Here is a 24,184-nt window from a genome sequence, read left to right as displayed (position 1 = left end):
GATACCATGGACTGCAAAAAAGACAAATAATTGGGTGTTAGAACAAATTAAATCAGAACTGTCACTAGAAGCTAAAATGATGAAACTGAGGTTATCATACTTTGGACACATCATGAGAAGACATGATTCACTAGAAAAGACAATAATGCTGGGAAAAACAGAAGGGAGTAGAACAAGAGGAAGACCAAACAAGAGATGGATTGATTCCATAAAGGAAGCCACAGACCTGAACTTACAAGATCTGAACAGGGTGGTTCATGACAGATGCTCTTGGAGGTCACTGATTCATAGGGTCGCCATAAGTCGTAGTCGACTTGGAGGCACATAACAACAACAACAACAATCATTGTGATTCCCGGTTCTCCCTTCCCCCCCACCCCATTATTTTTTCCGGAAAATTACATAATTTTCTCCGTTATTCCTTGTGCTGCTATATACAGCAGCAGCAGATTACAAAAATAATTAAAATAATCCTCGCTGTGGATTTTTTTAAAAAAAATATGGTGTCATTAACAGCCGCAAATGCACACAAAGACTGGGAGCTGGTTTGATGATGAGACGAACTTGTGGATTATCCCAGAATATGATATCAAATCAGATTTTGTGAATATTCTACACCATCTCTGTATCTACTATGTATTTTGGAAAGTTGTTTGTTCACTACACATTTGGACACCTCTTAAGATATATTAATTTTGCATAATGGTTCTTGACATCAATGAGCAGGTTTTTGTCTATGTCTGTATACGATTGGTTATTATTTTGAATCAAGATGGTGGACCGAACCTTTCAGAACTGCATTGATTACTGGTTTCAAAATTGCACTAATTTTTTAGCTTCTAAGAATTCCCAAGCAAAGTTGGGTATGAGGCTGCTAGTTATTCATAAAAAGCAAAGGTAGCTGTGTTGGTCCATAAGAAACCCCTCTGCTACAAAATCCACAGTTGGGCCATTTTTTTTTTATTGGACTGATCAATCAAAATACCACAAAATCATCGTGAGCTTTTGACATATCCAGAACTCTTCCTCAGGCAAGCTGTTACTCGAAGTGTCTGGTGGGGGAGGAGGGAAAAATTAGACTGGATGTTGTGTTCATGAGGTCAGCTCATACTCAGGACGCTTCCAGACTGTTACTATTTTCAGGTGGGATTCAGTCAAATACTAGCAAATTCAGGTCTCACAGCTAGAGTCTTGCACAGCAAACCGGCTTCCCCAAAAGATCAGACTTTTTGCTATAAGGAAAGTGCCAGGAAAGTGCAGTAGCAACTAGGGCTGTGCACTGGATCTGGCTGAATACCAGATCCCAAACTGAATTGGGCCAAATCAGGTCACCCTGGGATTCAGCTGAATTGGGTTGAGGCAGCCCTGGATTGTCCCAGGTCAGATTGGATCCACTTGGAGTGATCCAGGGCTGTCGGGGGGGGGCATGGTGTGGTGGCAAGGAGAGGGAGGGAGGAGACCTGCAGGCAGCATCTTCTCCCCCCCTTGCATGTTTAATTAGGGTTTTAAACCCTGATTGGGCCCTGAATCAGATCAGGCCCTACTGGAAAGTTTGGGATAACACTTGCTTTGATGCAACATCGGGTAGAGACACACTTACTATTCTGCCGGTTCCAGTGCATCTCCACCTCGCTCTTCTGAAAATGGGGGCACACAAAGCTAGTCAAACCCCACCCCTTTCTGCTGTAAAACTAGTGGGAGCAGCTTGAGTGCGTTTTTTAAAAAAATCACTTCAAAGAGATTTTGCAACTGATTGGCACATCAACCCGTTTCCCCCTCCAGGTGCGGCCAATGGAAACGCTTTGCTGTAGGCAACTAATGTGCTCACAGCCATTATCTGGCCTTCCCTCAAACAAGTCAGGTTGAATGCTCAGTGAACAGATCATCTGGAAGTAACCTCAGTTGCCAAATGCTGTTGTTGTTTAGACATTTATATCCCGCCTTTTAAAACAGATTCAAAACAGCAGTAGAATCCACACTAACACCAAGATTCTAAAAAGGTCTTAAATCAGGGGTGGGAAACATTTTCAGACTGAGAGCTGAATTCTCTTGTGGGCAAACCTTGGGAGGGGGGACATGCCAGTGGTGGGCACGACCAGAGGCAAAAGTGGGTAGAGCCCAGAGCTTGGAAAAGTTACTTTTTTTGAACTACAACTCCCATCAGCCCCAGCCAGCATGGCCACTGGATTGGGCTGATGGGAGTTGTAGTTCAAAAAAAGTAACTTTTCCAAGCTCTGGTAGAGCCAGAGACAAAACTAAACAGAGCAATGGATGTGACTCTTACTTTTCTAGGCTACATTCCAGGCATGCAAAAGTCAGAGGTTTCTCTCCATCTTTTATTATCACAGTTCAGGGACACATCCCTGTAGGCAAAAACTCTTGGAGAGAGCCTGGCACAGGGCTGGAGAAGAGCGTCTCCTGAGGAGAGTCCCAAGGGCCAGATAGAAACGCCTGGAGGGCCACATTCAACTCCTGGGCCTGAAGCTCCCCGACCATGGCTTAAATATAAGAAGAGCAGCCCTGCTGGGTCAGACCAAAGACCTAGCCTTCTTCCTACAGTGGCCAATGAGATGCCTGTGGGGAAGTCCACTGCCATGGATGCCCTCTGCAGTAAATGGGAGTGGTGGATGGTGCCCATCAAGACTGGAAGGGCGGAAGGCAGGGAGCCCAAACAGTAGGCGGAGGCAGAGCCGATGACAGGCAGAGCCAACTCATGCTAGTTTTGTCCCCATCTTCCTCCTCCCTGCTGAGTTCTCCAAGGGCATCTGAACGTGAGGAGGAGGAAGCTGACAGGTAGTGCCGCCCCCCCCGGACTGATTGTAAGTAAGGTGTCAGGCGGGGTGGTGGTGGATGAGGGCAGATTGAGGTTGGTGGGACAGTGCCCCATTCACCCTCATGGAGCAACCTCCACTGGTAACTGGTCTTCCAAGAGAGACAGAGCAATGCAGATGTGGAACTTCTGCTGGTCCCGCCAAGCTGTTAAAACTCTCTGGACAACAAGAGCACCACGAAAGAAATCCTCCCCTAGAAAAGGTCCCTGCTGACTTTTCACTTCTTTTCCCCCTTCAGGTATCTGGGAAATACTCCCTTAAGAAAGTGGCATCCAACCTAATAAATGGCATTGCCCTGCCAGACAGCAAAGACGGCCTGATCCAAGAGGCCCTTGGCAAGGACTTTGCCTTCATCGCTTCCTACACAGAAATCCCATCTGCCAAAAGCATCACCCTTGAGCTGGTCAGGGTCTGTGGTAAGTCTCCACAGTTTCAAGCTGGGGACGGTGGCGGATGGGTTTGGGTCTGGCTTGCATCAGGTTCCGGGAGGTTGGTGGCGCTGGGCTGGATCAGAGGTAGTGCAGCAAAGACCTAACAGGATCATGTTTTGAGAGCTCCTCATGCCCTGCTAGAGATTGCTATTCATATTTATCATTTACATAGATCTTCACATACGTTCCTTACAAAAAAACCTGTAAAGGAGAGTATTGGGAAATAGGAACACGAGAAGCTGGTTTGCACTGAGTCATGCCAATTGGTCCATCTAGATCAGTGTTTACAGTGACTGCCATTGGCCCTCCAGGGATTCAGACTTTCCTAGCCCTACCTAGAGATGCCATGGATTGAACCTGGGACTTTCTACAGAGAAAGCAGATGCTCTGTCACTGAGATGCTGGAAAGTAGTTCTGCCTCAGGTCCTGCTTGCTGGCTTTCCACGGGCACCTGATTGGCCACTGTGAGAACAGGATGCTGGACTAGATGGGCCACTGGCCTGATCCAGCAGGCTCTTCTTATGTTCTTATACGTCCCTTCCCAAATAAATTAGGCATTTATTTATTTAAATTTAGTTTATCCCACTTTTCCTTAGAGCTCAAAGCGGTGAAAAAAGCACCACGTTGTGGAACAATCAAGAATTCAGTCCCTCCTGTGATTAGAATTACAGGAATTAGACCAGGAGTGCCAACATGATGCCCTCCAGATGTTGTTGGACTTTAACTTACATCAGTCCCAGCCTGCATGGCCAGTAGTCGGGGTGATGGGAGTTGTAGTCCAACAACATCTGGAGGGCATCATGTTGGCTATTCCTGTGTTAGATGCAAGGATCATGCTTGCATCAATTTCCCCCCTCCCCTCCCCAAAAAAAGATTTAGCCTCAATAGATACAGGAGCATAGGAAATTGTCTTCTACCAGGTAAATTTGTCCATCTAGCCAAGGTGTGGGGAACCTTTGGCCCTCCAGGTATTGCTGAACTACAACTCCCAACATCTCTAACCATTGGCTATGCTTGCTAAGGCTGATGGGAGTGGTAGTTCAACATCTGGAGGGCTAAAGGTTCCCCACTCCTGATGGCCATGGCTATCCAGGATAAGAGTCTTTCCCCATCCTACCTGGAGATCGAACCTAGGACCTTCTGCATGAAAAGCAGGTCCTCTTGCACTAAGCTACAGCCCCTCCTTTTGCAGGGGCATGGAAGCTGAAGAATAGGAAACCCAGGATCTCTTACTAACAAAATACGAACAAGGCATCTCCCAGAGGTTAAAGCAAGATCAGTGATTTACTAGGGTCAGGAAATCGGGACTAGAAAACAAGGACTGTCCCTGGTAAAGAGGGAAAGCATGGGTACAAACTTCTTCAGAGCTGCTGTGGGCCAAACAGGAACCTGCATTGTACTAAACAGCCCTACCACAAAATCACAACAAAGTGTGAAGTTGCAGTTGTTTATCACATGTAGTGCCCTTTGCATTCAGGGCCCCTCCAGACTGGTGTTCCTTTGCAGGAGTATACCGCAACGTGTCTTTGACACAATAATATTGCATTAGTGCATTATATGGCCTGTGAATTCCACTTTATTAGCTGTTCTGTGATGCTTCCCGAATGTTCCTGCATAATTGCCTTCTGGTAGGGGACTCTCGTGGGTATAGTGCAACAAAAGTCAGATAAAAAAATAATCTGGAACACGTGTGGTATGAAAAGTTACTGGATTTCAGCAGGAGGTGACAGGACATGCACTGATTGGAAATAAAGCCGTATGACCATCCCGAAACTTTTGCAGGCAGAAACAGTATTGAAAGTGGGATCGTGTATAACAGCCCTGATACCATCATGAGCACAAGTCATCGTGAATGCATGATCAAAAGGATGTCTGAAGTGATCCTCCAGTCCAAACATAATCTCTTTGTCTGGCACCAGCCTTGTCAGCTTTTAGGCACCAGAGTAGAACATTCCTGTTCGCTCAGGTTTTTAGATCTTAGGTAGAGCTGGTACAGCACAGTGGGGAAGAGAGCATGGCTCAGAGTCCAGAGTCTGTGAGTTCAAATCCCCGCTCGTGTCTCCTGGGTGTCAAGGGCCAGCTAAAGTTCACCCCCACAGGGAGTGGCTCAGGGGTTACGTGCCCTGCCACCTGTGCAGCCGTGGGCAAGCTGCATAGTCCCAAGGAGCCCAGTTGCCCCCCAGCTGGCAGCTGTGGACAAGGAAGGGGCTGGCTTGTGCAGCTGTGGCAAGCTGAGCAGGCCCCAGCCAGCTGGGGAGGACTAGCCTCAGAGGGAGGCGATGGTAAACCCCCTCAGAATACCACTTACTGTGAAATCCCTATTCATAGGGTCGCCATAAGTCGGGATCGACTTGAAGGCAGTCCATTTCCATTTAGATCTTAGGAACACAGGAATGTCGGACGTTGCCTTATAGAGTCAGACCATTGGTCCAGTTAGCTCAGACTGGCAGTGGCTGTCCAGAGCTTCGGACATCTTTCCCAGCCCTACCTGGAGATGCCAGGGATTAGACCTGTAACCTTCTGCCACTGCGCTTTAGCCCTTCTGTAGTTAATCTTAATTCAGATCCAAATGTGGTCTGATTTATAACTTGTTTTGGTGTTCATCCTTTACGGTTTTAGTATCCCTGGTATTTCGTGGTATTTTGGATTTTAGCTGTTTGGCGCACTATTTTGCATTTTTTCATATTCTGCAAGTTGTTTTGAGATGTCTTGTAAAAGGCGGTGAGCAAAAATGATAAATAACTGATGCTCGCTTTAGCAGGAAAGAAAACCGAGGTGACAACACCACCACAAAGGAAGGTTCCCGAATTGACCAACATGGTTAAAGAGCTGATAAGGCTTTGCCACCCATGGAGATGCATAGACAATTCCATTGAAATTGCTGTGCCCAAGAGCCACTTGCAGGTAAGGAAACTTTCTGCGTGGGTGAGGTGTGCCTTTCCAAAACTTCCCAACCGGAGATGGTAGATGATTTTGATTCAGTTTTCATTGAAAGCCGAATCTTACCAATTTCACACTTTCCAAAACAACATGAGAAGCCGTCCTTTGAAATGTGCACTTCTCTGAATTTTGTGATGCAGTTTTCCAGCCAAAGAAGGTTTATAACAATGCATATATCAGCAGGGAATGTGCATAAACGTGGATGTTGGTGAAAATAATATACAAAAATATTATGAGAGATTGCTTGCAAAACTACATTAGTCAAAACTGCATATAAAAAGGCTACTTATTAGTTTGCACTAAAATGCTGAAGAATTTTCATGAGGATTTTTTTTAAAACAAAATAGCAAATTGAAATATGGAGAACTGAACTTAAGACTGAAAACGAGAAACTGTGAGAATAGAAATCGACAGATCATTCTATCCTTATGCCCCACTGATCACTGCACTCTGCAGGAGAGGGCCTGCTGCAGATCCCATCTCATCAGGAAACCCATTCTGCATGATGTAGGCATGCATCCCTTAACATGGTGGAACTACCTTTTGGAACTCCCTCCCATTATCCATTATCAGACAGACATTATCTCTATTATCTTTTTGACACCTATTGAAGACTTCTTTTTCAAAAGCCTTTTAAGTGGAGATTTTTGATCTCAGTCTATATATTGTTGGATTTGAAATTGTTTTATATATTACATTGTTTTAATTGTTTTTACATGAAATATGTTTTATTTATTATTACTTAAAATATTTTTAAAAAACCAGTTTCATCTAAAATCACAAGGCGGTATACAGACTAAAAACACAGTATTACAATAAAAACATATGCGTGTTTGTGTCTGTGTGTGTATGTATTTCTTTATTGATGGTGTTTTTATTGTTAAATTGCTTTGAGATATTTTATATGGAGCAATTCATAAAAGGAAATCAATCAATCAATGATGCCTTTATTGTTTTACTACCAGCACAATCCTTCCTGTGCTTCACCCATAACCCTAATGGGGGAGAAACATTTCCAGGGGAGAATCAGAGGGCGGAGGAGATGTGTGGAGAATCTCAGGCCCAGTGGCCACATGCTGTCTCTCTATTTGGCACTCCCCAGGCCATGCCCCTCCCAGAGGCCACACCCTCAAGTGCTTCTGCCTGGCTGGACTGTGTCCTTGAACTGTGATAACGCCTCTTGCTTGTCTGGAAGGAGGATGGAGAGAGATGCAGTGTGCTTTCACGTGTGTTTTGTCCATGTTTGTGTAGAAACCTCTGCCTTTTGCATGGCTGGAACGCAACCTACTGTACAAAGGCAAGAGACACATGAATTACTCTGGCTCTGCCCACCACTAATATGAGGCCCCTGGAAGGTTGACCACAAGGTAATGTGGCCCTCTGGCTGAAAAAAGATTCCTTGCCCCTGGTGTAAATAACCTGGGGCCTTGCTATCTTAAAGGAGCACCTTCTCCCAGATGAACCTGTCTATGGTTTTAAGATCTTCTTCAGGGTCCCTTCCCCAGGATTAACAAGCATTGATGTATCTCTGATCTGTAAAGGTGACTAATTCTGGTTTGTCATGTAAACGGGGCCAGTGTCAGAGATTAGCATGGTCAGGGATCTGCCAAGGACCCACATCCCAGCAGGGGAGCCACTGACGAGAGCTCTCCAGACGTGCTCCTCCTCCTCTCCATTGCAACCTGCTCACTTGTTCACCCATTTTTCGCTCTGGCGCAGACAACAGTGGTGGGGAAAAGAAGCCACTCTGCCTGCTTGCTCACTGGCTCTCTACCTGCCAAGCAAACAGGTGGCAGCGGCAGTGGTGAGGAAGGGGAAGAGGAGCAACTGGTGATAATGCTGGTGAGCAGGAGGAGGTCCCATGGAGGGTGTCTTGCCCAAGGGCCCTCCAAAACTTGGAGCTGACATTGCATGGAAACGGAAGGAGGAAGGGAGGGAGGAGGAGAAAGTTCAATTCTGTTTGCATTTTAATGAGAAACTACCTAATTTACACTTCTTGAACTAATACGCAAACCGAAACACAGCTATCCTTCAAAATCCACACTTCTGCAGTCTTGCGATGTGTACATAAAAATGCATGTATTAGGAGAAACTGAACATAAATTCATATATTAGTGGAAATAATATACAAACCTGCATTATACTATGGATAGTTGCTTGCAAAAAGGTGTATATTAGTAAAAACTGCATACAAAAATGTGTCCACTAGGAGAAATTTGCACAAAATTGTTGCTGGATTTTTTGCAAATTGCTGTGGAAATATGGAGAACTGAATTTAAGACTGAAAAACTGAGAGGAACCAAAATCAACAGATTCTCCCATCACTAGTGTGAGGATGATATATGGTGGAGTTAGTCCAAATACAAAAACTGTGAAGTTAAAATCTACCTTAACACAAACACAGTGCTCCAAACAAAGTTAAAGTACAGACATAGAATACATAATTATAAAATAATATCAAAGATTTAATATGTATGTGAACAATCACAATTTGTAGTCCAAGTAACATTTGATGGTTTTTTACCCCACAGGCATCACCGAGCCCCATCACCGAAATCACGCTGCGGGACCCAACCTGCAGGGCAACTGACAACATGACACATTTTGTCCTAAAAAGCATTGTAGACCATTGCTCCACCCAGTTGGAAGGGGGGATTCATGCCAAAAATCAGGTCAGCTTGTGGCATGCTCAGTTCATCTTTGGGTACCTTCTGTCTGTTTAGTTTGTCGCATTTTTTGATCCCACCTTTCCTCCAGATATATTAGGGGAACACACACACAGACTTTTATCTCACAACAGTCCTTCAAGGTAGGTTAAACTCAGAGACAGTGATGGTCCCAGGGTCCCCCACTCAGATTCATGGCCAAGTGGCATTGACTGGTTGGTCTTTAATGCTTCTTGGTGGATTCAGATTTTTGGATGTGTAAAATGTTGCTGCGTTCAACATTGTTTTATTCTTTTGTGCCAGTTTGAGCATTTCGTACAAATTTGTATCACTGTTACCTTTTAAGTTTGCATTTATTTAACCCATTGTACATTGCCAAGAGAATATAGATTATATGGCGAGTAATAAATATAAATGAAAAAGGATGACATTTGAACCTGGGTCTCCCAAGTCCTAGTCCAACACTCCAACCAAGGGGTAGCCAATGTGGTTCCCTCCAGATGTTGTCCAGCTATAACTCCCATCGCCTTGACCACTGGCCATGTTGATGGTAGTTGGAGTCTAACAACATTTTCTGTTGTAAACCACGTATTGGTCTCTTGTTCTGGTAGGTGGTGTATATATTTTAAACGAATAAATAACCATGTTGGCTGCCTCTGATCTATACTCATATAGGGTCCTTTAGTAGGGTCCTGATGTATCTTGTCACCAAGATAAGCATCGGCCCCTCCTCTTCTCTCTGATCAAGAATTGATGGTCCCTTTCACAAAGGGATCAACTCAGAGAAGCACTACTATATTCTGTTCCTGCTCCTATCATTGGGAAGCTGCATTATACCTCGGCATCAGACTGTTGGTCCATCTAGCTTAGTATTGTCCACATGAACTGGCAGCAGCCTTCCAAAGTTTTAGACAGGGACCCATTCCATGCCCTGCTTGGCAATGTCAGGGATGGAACCTGGGACCTTCTGCGTGCAAAGCAGAGGCTCTACCACTGAGCTGTGGACCATACCCAAGGTATTGCCTTTTTGTTTCTGGAGGAACATGAGTAGATGTGACCAGGGTCCTTCCTAGTCTCAGCCAAGAAATATGTTTTCAGTGGGCAGCTCATCCTGTGAATAGATGAGACGTATCTTTTAAATAATTCAAATATACAGAAAACCCTGACAAATACATCGTAACAACAATACAAACTACATATGTTTTTAGTTGCTGTAAACCGCTTCAGCTATGGGGCGGTATACAAATACAATAAATAAATAAATATACCACGAGTGGAGCTTGCAACAAAATGTTGCAGTATAGTGCGTTCCTCTTTAGGGCACCAGCCAGTCAGCCATGCCTCTTCCAGGAGATTCCGTTCTACCACCACTCCATTTTTCTGTCCTTCCCCCAACATAGCACATGGCAGTAGCAACCAGTTGAGAAGAGTACCTGTGAGTTTTGCACTCCCATCCCTTTGAAATAGACCCCAGCTGCCCATAATAGCCCAAATCACCCTCAGCGTTATGGCTTGTGAAATGTTGAATAGTTCCAGGGAATGTCTGTAGCTCAGTGGTAGAACATCTGCTTTGCATGCAGAAGGTCCCAGGTTCAATCCTTGGCATTTCCAGGTACGGCTGAGAGACACCCCTGTGTGAAATCCTGGACAGCTGCTGCCAGTCAGTGTAGACTATATATAAACCAGTGCTAATATTCAGAACTGTGAAGATTGGAACCTTAGTTTATTGTTAGGTGGAGGGGTATAGGTCAGTGGCAGAGTATCTGCTTAGCATGCAGAAGATCCCAGGTTCAATCTTTGGCAACTCCCAGCCCGGTTGGGAAAAGACCCCTGTGTGTAAAACCTGGAGAGATGAATCATAGAATAGTAGAGTTGCAAGGGGCCTACAAGGCCATCAAGTCCAACCCCCTGCTCAATGCAGGAATCCAAATCAAAGCATTCACAACAGATGGCTGTCCAGCTGCCTCTTGAAGGCCTCCAGTGTCGGAGAGCCCACTACCTCTCTGGGTAATTGGTTCCGTTGTCGTACGGCTCTAACAGTTAGGAAGTTTTTCCTGATGTCCAGTCGAAATCTGGCTTCCTGCAACTTGAGCCCATTATTCCGTGTCCTGCACTCTGGGACGATCGAGAAGAGATGCTACCAGTCAGTGTAGACAATACTGAACTAGGTGGAACAATGGCCAGTATAAGGCACCTTCCTGTGCTCCTGTGTCAGCTACTAAGCTTCACTGTTGAGTAATGAACTCAAGTTTGGTCTCTCCAGTCTGTCTCCAGCACTCTTATCCTCCTCGCTGCTCACTCTTAAGTTGGACACACACCAAAAATTCATATATATTTCTTTTTCTTTGTCCCATCAGCTGGTCCTGACCCTGCCTTTGCTTCCAGACAAAGTCACGGTAAGAAATTCATTCCCATGAACTTTTTTTTAAAATGTTTTTCATTTAAATAAGGCTTTAACATTTAGCCAATTCACTGGTTAGATTAATCAAGTGAAAACCTTTTGATCAATTAACAACGGGTCTCTGATTAACAAGGTAGCAGATGTTATTTTTAAAATAAACGTTTTTAATGTAAGTTCTTAAAAAACAGGGGCAGCAGGCACAACTTTAGAAGTGGCCATCTTCCGCCTTCATCACTCAGAAAAAGCCTCCTAAATTCTGGCGGGCTCTGCAATGAACCCTAATCATTGGCCATGCTGGCTTGGACTGATAGAAGTGGAAGTCCAACAACATCTGGAGGGCCAAAGGTTCCCCACCCTGCCTGAAGATCAGGCTTTAAGGGCTCTGGGTTTCCAACTCATCCGTTCTTGAATCTGTTGAAAGCAGTTGTTTGGTACTACCCTCTTCCCAGTTTTGAAGGACGTTCCAGAGGCAGCCTGCAAACTATTTCCTTTCCTTTTGGGTTTTAAGACTCCGTTTCCCTGTGAGGAAAGAGTGCTTATGTTGTTTTTACAATCTCTTGGTTATTTATATCTGTGCAACATTCTGTAGGTCTTGGAAGCTCACAGGTCCTAGAAGCTCACAATCTGTTTTAAGACTATAAAATATTGATTGATCGATTGATTGCTTTCAAAATTGATAGACAATTTTTTTAGGAACTTCCTCCATAAAGTGGTTTACAATCTCCAACAAAAATGAACTCCTCCTGTCAATAAAATATAAAATACAGCACACTTACATATAAACCAGCAGAAACACAAACCAAATTATATTCTGTAGACGTAGAAAGTCTGTCAAGTAAGTGAAAAGCACTGCCTTATTTTGGGGAGGCCCCATTTGGCTTCCGAACTGATAGGCGCTTGACCATTCAAATTTGATATTAGAGGAAATCATGAGCTAATATGGCACCTGTTTTATGTCCTCTTGACATAGGTGCCATTTGAATGTGATCTCCCAGAGAAGCTCTTTCTCCACCTTTATCAGACACCAGACTTCAGATCAGCATCCACCACCACAGTCGAAGTCAACAAAGTAACCTACGTCCAGGTATTGCCAATCTCGTCTCGGCATGTAGAGATGGGGGAGAAATTATAGTTTTCCATTGTATGCCGAAGATGCACCCCTTACCCTGGCCTTAATCATAATATAAATATCTGTTGTTGTTGTTGTTATCATTCTCACTATCATTTACCTGCCCTTCACCCCGAGGTTACAACAGCTCAAAACACATCATCAGCTTGATAACTATACCTGTCAGTCTGTCTATCACCCACTCTGTTCTTGTGATTGTTATCCATACACAAAGTAAACCCAGTGAAGTTAAAGGGCATTCATTTCAATGGATCTACTCTAAGAAAAACTGAAGCTGGCTACATCCCATGGGCAGAGCAATCCAACTTGTGGGAGGCCAGCGGGAAGGTGGGAGAGGCAGGGCTGGCAGAAAGGGCTGCCGCATCCAGCTGCCACTTGGAGGCCTCATAGAAGGGAGGGTCCTGGCTATGCCGGCAGGGCATGAGGAAAGGAAAGGAAATACTTGTTCCCTTCCGACACCCCTTTTCCCGATGTACCAGCTGCCATGAAGCAGGGCCGTGGGAGGGAGCCGAACGGGATCTGAATGTTGCATAAGTCCCCCCCCCCAGCCTCTCCTCCAACACACCCTCAGAACACCTCTTTTTCAGGCCTTCCACTGGCTTCCACCAGCTCCCCTTACACCAGGCTGAGCTTCCCAGCAGACCTCTGGCTGAGCTGGCTGGGTCCCGCAGCTGAGCCAGGGCCAGGGGCTTATGCTGGCATAGCCCAGCTGGAGGTCCGCCATCTCCAACTCCCCTCAGCCTGGCGTAAATAGCAATTGAGTTGCACCCTAAGAGAGGAGTGGAGAATCCGTGGCTCTCCAGATGGTGTTGCATTGTAACTCACATCATTCCTGCCCAGTGGCTGTGCTGGCTGGGTTTGATGGGAGCTGGTATCCAAAAATATCTGGAGGGCCATAAGTTTTCCACTCTTGCTTTAAAGGTATGAGAACTAAGGATAAAGCAGTTGGGTCCCATAAATCCCAGTTCCAGGTTCTCAGCTTAAGACCAAGGTTTGAATGCACACACTCTTTTATCTGCCTCCCTTTTTGACAGGTGTCATTCCAGATAGCTGAGGAGAACCATCCTCTTCCACTTCAAGACTGTTTCCTACAAATCCCTGGCCAAACGTCCCCACAAATGCTGATCCACAGTGGCATCCCAACGAGTTATTCCGTGGAGATCTTGAACTCTCCCAGCATAAAGACCCGTCACTTTAGTTTCATCTACAAGGCTGAAGAACAATGGTCGACTTTGCCTGCCACCCTTGTTTGCCAAGTGCACCTGGAGACCCAGGTGAGATTTTGAGTTCCTTTGGTCCCTGCCCTGCTTTGAGGCCAGTTCACGCTTGCGGCAACTTGAGTCTCATGTAGCTGGAAGTGATAAAGGTCCTCTGCCCAGTCTTTGCCTATGGATGGGGAGAAATTTAATTCAGTTCACGTTTAAAGCCGAATCTATCAAATCCACGCTTTCCAAAACAACATGAGCACTGAAACGCAGCCATCCTTCGAAATGTGCACTTCTCTGAATTTTGTGATGTAGTTCTCTGACCAAACAATGTTTAAAAAATGTGTATATTTATTTATTTATTTATTTATTGCACTTGTATACCGCCCCATAGCCAAAGCTCTCTGGGCGGTTTACAGCAATCAAAAACATTAAAACAAATATACAATTTAAAACACAATTTTAAAATTTAAAACAATATAAAAACAATTTAAAACACATGTTAAAACACATGCTAAAATGCCTAAACTGGGCATAAAAATGAATATATTTAAAATAACATGAAAATGCATTACATTACAGAAAATTGCTCGCAAAAGTGTGTACATTAGTCAAAACTGCATACCAAAATGTGTTTATTACGAGAAATTCACACTAAAATACAGAAGAATTTTCATGAGGATTTAAAAAATAATAATTCACAAATTGCTGCAGAAATGTGGGTAACTGAATTGCAGATAAATAAAAATGACAGATTGTCCCACCCCTTGTCTAGATACATTTTGAACCGTCACAGAAATGATTCAGCCATACCCATCTCTGTTCAGAAAGGCCCAGTGTTTCTTCAGCCTATCATTACAATTGCTACAACAGGCAGAAAAATCATTAAGAGGTCTGCTAAGACCATTAGCAATTTTCAAGTAGTCTGGGGAGGAGAGAGGAATGGTATGGAAAGAAAGGATAGCTGGATAATGGCCTCAGGCAAGGATAGGGAACCTATAGCCCCCCACCCTCTGATGTTGTTGGACTCTACCTCCCATCAGCCCTAGTCAGCACAGTCAATGCTCAAGGATGACAGGACTTGTAATCCAGCAATATCTGGAGGGCCACAGGTAGAGATGCGGGGGCCAATTCAGTTCGCATTTAAAGACGAATCTATAAAATTCACACTTTCCAAAATAATGAGAATTTTAGCAACGCAGTTCTCCAACCGACCAATATTTACAAAAATCCATATATTAGGGGAAAATCTACGTAAAAAATTATTTATAGATAAAAATAACATCCAGAATGCATTATGTTAGGGGAAATTGCACATTAGTCAAAACTGCATAGAAAAATATGTTTACTTGGAGAAATGCACACTAAAATGCTGATGAATTTTCATGATTTAAAAAAAAAAGAATTGCAAATTGCTGCAGAAATCTGAGCAAGTTTAAGGTCGAACAAAAAGAGAAACTCAGAGAACCAAAAACGGACAGATCCTTCCATCTCTAGCTGCAGGTTTCCCAGCCTTGGCCTAGGGGCGAACTGCCTCAAGGACTGCTTTTGACCTTATGAAACTGTCTGTGCCTCAAGAGCAGGTTCAGAGGCCCTGCTCTCTCTCCTGACATCTTTGGAGATACATCCGTTAGCTACAAGCGACAGGGCCATTTTAGTGTTGGCATCTAAACCGTGGAATGTTTTCCCAGGGGAGATCTGTCAGTCTCCTTCCTTTTCTGCCTTTAGGCAGGCATGTAAAACAAAAAACACGTGGAGGATCGTGGAGGATCAGGCTATCAATGGCTACTAGCTGTTATGGCTATCTATCCCTGCGCTGTCAGAGACACGATGCCTCTGAATACCAGTTGCTGGGCAACACAGCTGGGCTGCTGAGAGGAAGGGAGGGATACAAATCAAATAATAAATAAAACACAAGCAGGGAAAGTGCTTGTGGCTACTAAGCAGACAGAGAAAAGCTTCTCTGTCTCATAACGCAAGAACTCATGGGCATCCAGTGAAGCTGACTGTTGGAAGATTCAGGACAGACAAAGGAAAGGACTCCTTTGTCAAGCTATGGGTTTTACCCCAACCAGAAGGAGTGATGGCCATCTACTTGCATGCTTTCAAGAGATTAGACAAATTCATAGAGGATAAGGTTATCAGACGTTGGCTACTAGCCACGGTAGCTATGTTTTACCTCCACTGTTGTATGCCCCTTGAACGCCAACTGCTGGGGATCACAAGTAAGGAGAGGGCTGTTGCACTCAGGTTCTCCTTTCCGCTTCCCATAGGGGTGTCCGGTTAGCCACTGTGTGAAAAGGGTGCTGGACAAGGTGGGCCGTTGGCCTGATCCATGAATGGGCCTCTCTTATGTTCAGAACCACTTGTTGAAGTAGGCCTTTGATGATTAGCGACTGCTGTTTCAAAGCATTTGATCCATCTAGCTCACGCTGCTTTGAGCTTTCTCACTTGTATTTTGTATCTGTGCATGAGTGCCCCATTGCACTTTCAAAATGCCCATGCTTTATGTTGTCTGATAGGTTTTAAATAACCCTTTGGCTGATTTGTGAATAGTTTTCTGTAGAAAAGCCAAACAGCTGTGGGTTAGGCGTGTTGTCTCGTCTTAAAGTCCATGCATTTTAAAAGTCTGCTTCTCTTCCAGCTTCACGGGCACCGCTCCTATGAAGGTTCCACAGAAGTGACACTTAAGAACCCCACCTTCCCATCCCACAGTGAGTAAATGGCTGCTTTGTATATTCAATATGTAAAGAACCAGGCTATTCCGACTCAGATCAGGGCCATCAGGATAGTTTTACACATGTTAGGAGTACATTTACTTTATTCCATAAAGAGATATCCTTGGCTTTATGAAGCCTCTTAATTCCTTGATGCTTTATACACAGGATTCATAGCTCATTATGAACTACCCATTAACTGTATAACACAGGAATTGCCGGTGGCAGCTCGTGGCTCAATGTCAGTGGGACAGTGGAATCCACTCTGGCTGAAGCACCTTGGAGAGATCCTTGAAAGATTGGACTAAAACCTGGAGTGGATTCTACTGCCCCAATAACATGGAGCCACCAGCCCCCACTGGGAGTAGCCAGTGTGGTACCCTCAATAGGAATTGGACTACACCTTCCATCATCCGTGACTATTGGCTGTGCTGGCTGTGGCTTATGGGAGGTGGAGTCCAACAACATCTGGGCAGGCTCTCCATCCCTGCTGTAAAAGTTGGTTCGCACTAGGGGTGGGCTTCGCTGCCTAGTTCCAATCCGCTTGTATTCCAGTAGTCCGTTGGTTGATCCCAATCTGCCCTTTTTTTGTCCCCACTTGCTCTGTTTGGCCCTTGCTGATTCGATCTGCTGTATGTGTTTTTTTGGTGATTCAATCTGCAGGTTGTTTGGGGGGGGGGTTTGGTGGCGAAAAAAATGTGTAATTGTTAACATAAATACTTATATAAATGATCACCAGTGTTCCACATGGTTTCTTTCAGTGGCGGGGGAAAAATTGCGTAATTTTTAGGTAAATGCCTATGTGAATGATCACAGAGTTTAAGCAATGAATTCCCTGTTTATTTAAATTGTTTAAAAACTCTTAGACAGGGCACCAGGAGCTGCGCCAATGATTGAACATCAACAAGGGTCTCACAAGGGGTGATAATAGAAAGTTAGAAAACACAGTCAGAGTGTGGGAGAGGAGCAGGCAGTCAGGTGGTGGAAACACACCGCAGACAAAAACACATTTAGCACAGAGAGAGCGAGAGAGAAGCCTTGATTAGCTTAGGACAGCAGCAATGAAAGTGGGGTGGGTAACATGGGTCAGTCTCATCATCATCATGTTTCCCATGCAAGAGGATAGAGCTTCAGAATGCTCTGAGCTGTCTTGTTTTAAAAACATGAAATTGAAGGATGATTTGACAATTAACATTGATGACATATATAGCCTAGGGCAGACCAGGCAGCCAATATTCTTTGCGTTGCATGGTGATAATAAAGTTATTTTTTTCTTAACATATAATGGATAAATGGCAATCGTTAACACACCTACAGTGTTATGAATGCAGCAACTTTGATTACAAAGATAATTACATAAAATTGGGCGTGAAATTTGGGGGGGGAATTCTTGCCAATTGCAGCCACAGCCTCAAAACCTGTGCTAATTACAGCCACAGCTCACCGCAAGAAATTGGTGCCTGGCTGAAGAGATAGCAGACTGTCAAATTCAGTTGGAATCCAGTGCTAAGTCCAAATTAGTTGATATTGTCCCCAATCCCTAGTTCGCACATGCAATTATCACTTCATTACATGATTTTATTGCTTGCTGACCGCTGAATGGGATGGAATAGGTGTTCCAGCCAGGTTGAGATTCCACTGCCCGGGCCTTTTAGGGTCAGCTAACTCTATGCATTCTCATAGGCGGCATAGAGACTCTGAACATTCCCAGAGGCACACTTCTTATGTCCTTTTCTTCTCTCCTCTTAACCAACCCCCTCTTTTTCTGTATATCACTGGCAGGAAGCATGCTCAGAGGCACTCTATGTTAGAATTTTTCAGTACAAAAAGGAACTGTGTTGACTTAACTTCTCAACAAAATTGTACTGCAAAGCATCCCTTGGATGGAAAGAAAGCACAGGGTTGTATCCAGCATTAGTCATAGAGCAGACCCATTGAAATTAATGAACATGAGTAGGAATAGGGGAGAAATTTGATTCAGTTTGCATTTAAGCCAGCTGCATTAACACAGCCATCCTTTGAAATTTGCATGTACCCAGTTTTACAATAAAGTTCTCCAAACAAACATTTACAAAAATGTATGTATTTAGGGGGAAGTGTGTATAAAAATGAATATACTTGTGAAAATAACATATAAAATTGTATTATGTTAGGAGAAATTGCTTGCGAAAATGTGTACATTAGTCAAAATGTGTTAGGAACATATTCTTCCATCCCTTACTTTGGGCCTCTTAATTTCAGTGGGTCTACTCTGAATAGAGCTTAGTTGGCTGCAACCCACACTGTCTGGCTTCTTTCCTTCTGACTCGTAATTTGTCATCTTAGTTTGAATACAGAACTCCTGTCTTTGCCCAAAGTCGCCACTGTTTCCCTTCTAGAAACTCTTCCCTCATTTGTGGCATTTCCTTTCACTCCCCATCTCCCCCCCCCTTAGGGAGCATTTCCTACCCACCCACCCACTTTACACATATACAATTTTGGCCTCTTGCCCATGCTACAGCAGTGTGGTGGTTGTGTCTCCATGGCAACAGCTTGGTAGGAACTACAGATGGCGACCAGGCCTGACCTTCCGGAAGGTGTGTGCCATGACCTCTCTCTATGTCAAACTGTGGCAATGGGTGTGTTGGGGGGGAGAGGTGTGCAGACAAAGGAAGCGGGGATAGAAACAGAATCCAGTATAAACAGCCACGACAGGGGATAGGGCAACCCTTGGATAACGGGGCCGGGGAATAATTTATTTGATGCATCCCAGTGACAGCCCGAGACAAAGGCTGCTATCTCCCCCTTTCCTGTCCTTGAGATACAAGTGCCAGCTGGGGTGGCTCATCTTGACTATGCACAGCACAGTTCGATCCAAAAGTCTGTACAATTTCAGATAAAGAAGACAAATGCTAGGCGGAGAAGGCTGAAGGAACGGGATATATTCATAAGGATATGCAAGAGATAAGAGGTCTCTTGACACAGAGCTAGGCCAGCAGTCTGTCTTACCAGTTGCTGGAAACCACAGAAGGGGAGAGTGCCCTTGCACTCAGGTCCGCTTGTGGGCTTCCCAGAGGCCTCTGGCTGGCCTCTGTGAGAACTATTGGAGTTTGAAGCCTAATCAGTGCTGGATAGAGGGGAACTAGTACTTCATGTGATTTGGAAACTATGCTTCTGTTAATGCAGCCTAAAACAGCATTTGCCTTTTTTGCAGCCACATTTCACTGTTGGCTCATGTTCAGCTTGTGATCAGTAACAATTCCAAGATCCTTCTCACATGTCGTATTGCTGAGCCAAGTAGCTCCCCTTTCCTAATTGTGCATTTGGTTCCCTTTTCCTAGGTGTAGAACGTTGCATTTATTCCTGCTAAATTTCATTCTGTTGTTTTCAACCCAATGCTCCAGCCTATAAAGATCACTTTGAATTTTGTTCCTGTCCTCCAAGGTATTAGATATCCCTCCCACTTTTGTATCATCTGCAAATTTGATAATCATTCCCTGCACTTTCTCAGCCAAGTCATTAATAAAAATGAACACAGGGCCCAGGACCAAGCCCTGAGGTACCCTGCTCATTACTCCCTCCAATTTGAGAAGGAACCATTAATAAGCACTCTACGAGTACAATTTTGTAGCCAACTATGGATCCACCTAATAGTTGTTCCATACAACCAACATTTAGCTAATTTGCTAATCAGAATATCATGGGCACTTTGCCAAAAGCTTTGCTGAACTTGGGATATATTATGTCCTCAGCATTCCCACAGGGAGGCTACCTGATCAGAAAATGAAATAAGATTAGTCTGGCAGGATTTGTTTTTCACAAATCCATGTTGGCTTCTAGTAATCACTGCATTCTTACAGCTTGACTGCTTTATGATTTGCTGCAGAATTTTCCCAGGGATTGATGTCAGACTGACTGGTCTATAGTTCCCAGGTTCCTCCTTTTTGAAGACAGGGACAACATTAGCCCTCCTCCAGTCATCCAGCACTTCATCCATCCTCCATGATTTCACAAAGATACTGGACAGTGGTTCCGAGAATTCTTCATCTAGTTCCTTCATTATTCTAGGATGCAGTGGATTGAGTCCTGGAGATTCGAACTTGTTCAGTGTAATTGTGCATTCCTTGACTATTTGTCTGTCAATTTCAAGATGCAATCCTGCCCCTTCAACTTGTACTCCCTCTTTTGGGAGAAATCTGAGCCACAGTAGGAATTGAGCATTTCTGCCTTTTCTGTGTCAGCTGTTATCATTCTGCCATCCTCATTGAGTAGCTGAACCACCATTTCTTATATTAGACATTAATCTCAGATTGAAGGCAGCTGCCTCCATTGTCAATGTCCAGATGCTTTCTGTCACCATTCTGTGAGACAGGAAGGGAATACGTCCGCAGCTTTTGGATACATAAAAAGGATTTCACAAAGAAGAGAAGAAACTAACATAAGATAGGCCTCTGTTGGATCAGGTCAAAGGGCATCTAGTCCAACATCCTGTTCTCACAAGGTTGTCTCCATTTAAGTACTACTCAGAGTAGACCCATTGAAATTAACGGACCTAACTTAAGTCATGCTTAATAATTTCAGTGGGTCCATTCTGAATAGCATTGGATGCACTCGGCCGTGGTCAACCAGATGCCTGTGGGAAACCCATAGTGCAATAGCACTCTCCCCATTTGGGAATCCTAGCAACTGCTGTGCGGAGAGGCAGAGGAGAGCCATCATGGCGAGTAGCTACTGATAACCGGATCTTCCATGATTTTGCCAAATCCTCTTTTAAAGCCATCCAAGTTGGTGGCCATCATTACATCTTGTGGGAGTGAATTCCACAGGTTAACTAGTCCCTGTTGTCTGGAGGAGGACTTCCTTTTTTCTTTCTGGATGTTCCAGCATTCAGCTTCATTGGATTACCCCACTGAGTTCTAGTGTTACGAGAGAGGGAGAAAAGATCCGGCTCATCCGCTTTCTGCACGCCACGCATAATCTTATACTCTTCTATCCTGTTCCCTCGTACATGCCTTTTTTAAAACTAAAAAGGCCCAAGTGTTGTAATCTTTCATCACTGGGAAGTTGCTTCAACCCCTTGAGCATTTTGGTTGCCCTTTTCAGCACCTTGGCCAGGTCTAAAATATCTATGTTGAGGTGCAGAGACCAGCATTGTACACAATATGTCAACACCATAGATTCATCTAATTGTCCTGGGAACTTATTTAATGGATTCAGCAAGAGGCAGCCAAGAAGCCAGGCCCCATCTGCAGTATACATTTAAAGCAGGATCATACCCCTTTAAACAGTCCTGGTTTCTCCCAAACTTCTCTGGGAGCTGTAGTTAATGGTGCTGAGAGTGGTTAGGAGATCCCTATTCCCCCTACAGAGCTATAATTCCCAGAGTGCCCTGGACAGAGGGACTGATGGTTAAACCACTCTGAGAACTAGCTCTGTGTAGTAGTGGAACCAGAGCTTGGAAAAGTTACTTTTTTGAACTACAGCTCCCATCAGCCCAATCCAGAGGCCATGCTGGTTGGGACTGATGGGAGTTGTAGTTCAAAAAAGTAAATTTTCCAAGCTCTGAGTGGAACCAAAGGTTACCTTGAGGCTGAGATGGAGCTGGGAGTACTTAGATACAAGCAGTCTGGGGTGCGTGATGTAATATTTTAAGGAAATAAAACCGCATTTTAGGAGATGAACAAAAAATAAGGGGTTGTCTCCAATGTTAGTCCTATTCAGGATACAGCCATTGAAAAATTAATGGACAGGGCTGAGGCCCCATCTGCACTATAAATCAAAAGCACTGTCATACCACTTTAAACCCACATGGCTTCCCCCATGAATCCTGGGAACTGTAGTTTTGGGGGGTTGGACCTGTTGAGGGTGTTCAGCATTGTTAGGAGATCCGTTCCCCACACACAGCCCCTCCACTGCCACCTAGCCCTGGCAATGGATCATTAAAATTTTCCCTGCATTCTCATTTTGAATAGAGCCCCTCAAGTATTTCTGTCATGAAACACTCCCATGACAGCCTCGCCCTGCCTCCTTTTCGTAACATATCTTAGAAGACTGAGGGGAGATATGATAGCACTCTTCAAGTACATGAAAGTTTGTAACACAGAGGAGGGCTGGGATCTCTTCTCGATCGTCCCAGAATGCAGGACACGGAATAAAGGGCTCAAGTTTCAGGAAGCCAGATTTCGGGTGAACATCAGGAAAAACTTCCTAACTGTTAGAGCCATACGACGATGGAACCACTTACCTAGAGAGGTAGTGGGCTCTCTGGAGACATTCAAGAGGCAGCTGGACAGCCATCTGTCGGGAATGCTTTGATTTGGATTCCTGCATTGAGCAGGGGGTTGGACTTGATGGCCTTATAGGCCCCTTCCAACTCTACTATTCTCTGATTTTTCTGCCGCCACTGTGGTAGCCTCATGGAAGTAATTCCTTCCAGCGATTCTATGACAGAGTGAAGTGTGTCCCTCCTTCCTCACCATCCTCCTTTGCCAGGCAGAACTGATTGAATTCCTGGCTTCATCCAAAAACGGATGGCTTCCGGCCTTCCTGCTACCTTAACTCTTCTCCTTCCTGCCTCTGTTTTGCACGTCTCCCTGAGGACGGGAAAATAACAAAGCAAGGAAAGGCTTTTGACACGAACCCAGCCCCACCGGGGATTCACCCAGCACATCACACACGTCTGCGATGCTTTCATCAGACCCTCAGCATTTTGCTTTGTGTATGTGTCTGTGTGTTTACAACTTTCTTTAGAAGCGTGGCAGCCAGGCTGGCCTCAAGCTGCATCAGTGTTTGGAGCAGGAGAGGTGTTGGCTTGGCAATGCAGGTTTAGGAAAGGAGGCTGCATTCATAAGTAGCGTTATACGTACTTAATAACGCTAAGCCATGGCTTGACGACAAGTCATCTCACAAATGAGAAAAATAAGCCACAGATTTGTTTTCCAGTTGCTCTTGCCTCTATGGCTTCAGTCCAAACTATGGCTAAGCAAGGCACTTGGACTTGGACATAAAGGCAAATCATAATTAAACAAACCATTGTTTGTAAGCCACCAATAAGCCATGGGTTGAATCCAGCCAAGTCATTGCACGAATGGAACAGCTTCCACTTGCACAATGCAACGTATTTATTTATTTTATTAATTAAATTTATATCCAGTCCTTGCTCCCAAAACACTAAAAACATTCTAAAACATCTTAAAAACAAAACGTCTTTGAAAACATCATTTAAAAAAAAAAGCTTTAAGAACATTTTTTGGGGGGAGGGGAAGCTTTAAAAACATCTTAAAAATAATTCCAACACAGACTGGAGTGAGGTCTCTACTTAAAAGGCTTGTTGAAAGAGAATGGTCTTCAGTAGGCCCCGAAAAGATAACTGTGTAATAATTAAGGGGAAAGAATTCCACAGGGTAGGTGCCACTACACTAAAGGTCCGCTTCCTATATTGTGCAGAACAGACCTTCTGATAAGATGGTATCTGCAGGAGGCCCTCACTTGCAGTGCATAGTGATCAACTGGGCATATAAGGGGTAAGATGGTCTTTCAGGTATCCTGGTCCCAACTTCCATACCCACGCTTCCCCCTGCATACCCCTCACTGCTGGGAGTGTTGGGGAACCCCCAGAGATGTAGGGGGGACAGAGAGGGAGGGAAAGTTCTGTCCCATGAGTAGCAGTTGTTCCCCTCACATAATAACTTGGTTGGATTATTTGGTTTCACGTTATGGTTTGTTTGAAAAAACACACTCACGGTTAGGCTTCTGGGCCGGCTGGCTTGTACGAACCAGGCCACAGTTTTGGCAGAACTGTGAACACAAAACACCTACCTTTCACCAAGTCACATTGCTGGTCCATCAAGCCCAGTCAATTCTGCCTCGGCTTCTTTGCAAGGAT

At 44.5% G+C, this 24,184-nt stretch overlaps 1 protein-coding gene across 2 annotated transcripts in view; it reads left to right on the top strand.

Moving 5' to 3' along the window:
* Positions 1-24,184, top strand: part of ENG (endoglin) — an 87,330-nt gene that overhangs the window by 52,159 nt on the left and 10,987 nt on the right. The window contains exons 7-13 of one of the 2 annotated variants that reach the window (XM_061604387.1): positions 3,070-3,247; positions 6,021-6,166; positions 8,734-8,874; positions 11,226-11,264; positions 12,240-12,353; positions 13,433-13,672; positions 16,248-16,317. In XM_061604387.1, the coding sequence (XP_061460371.1) occupies positions 3,070-3,247; positions 6,021-6,166; positions 8,734-8,874; positions 11,226-11,264; positions 12,240-12,353; positions 13,433-13,672; positions 16,248-16,317 (928 nt within the window). The remainder of the gene's footprint in view (positions 1-3,069; positions 3,248-6,020; positions 6,167-8,733; positions 8,875-11,225; positions 11,265-12,239; positions 12,354-13,432; positions 13,673-16,247; positions 16,318-24,184) is intronic. The other variant, XM_061604388.1, reaches the window with a different exon arrangement.

The sequence above is a fragment of the Rhineura floridana genome, chromosome 20 (genome assembly GCF_030035675.1).
Source record: "Rhineura floridana isolate rRhiFlo1 chromosome 20, rRhiFlo1.hap2, whole genome shotgun sequence".
Classification (NCBI taxonomy): Eukaryota; Metazoa; Chordata; class Lepidosauria; order Squamata; family Rhineuridae; genus Rhineura; species Rhineura floridana.
The sequence above is the reverse complement of the archived record's forward strand: the minus strand, read 5'-3'. Positions and strand labels throughout refer to the sequence as shown.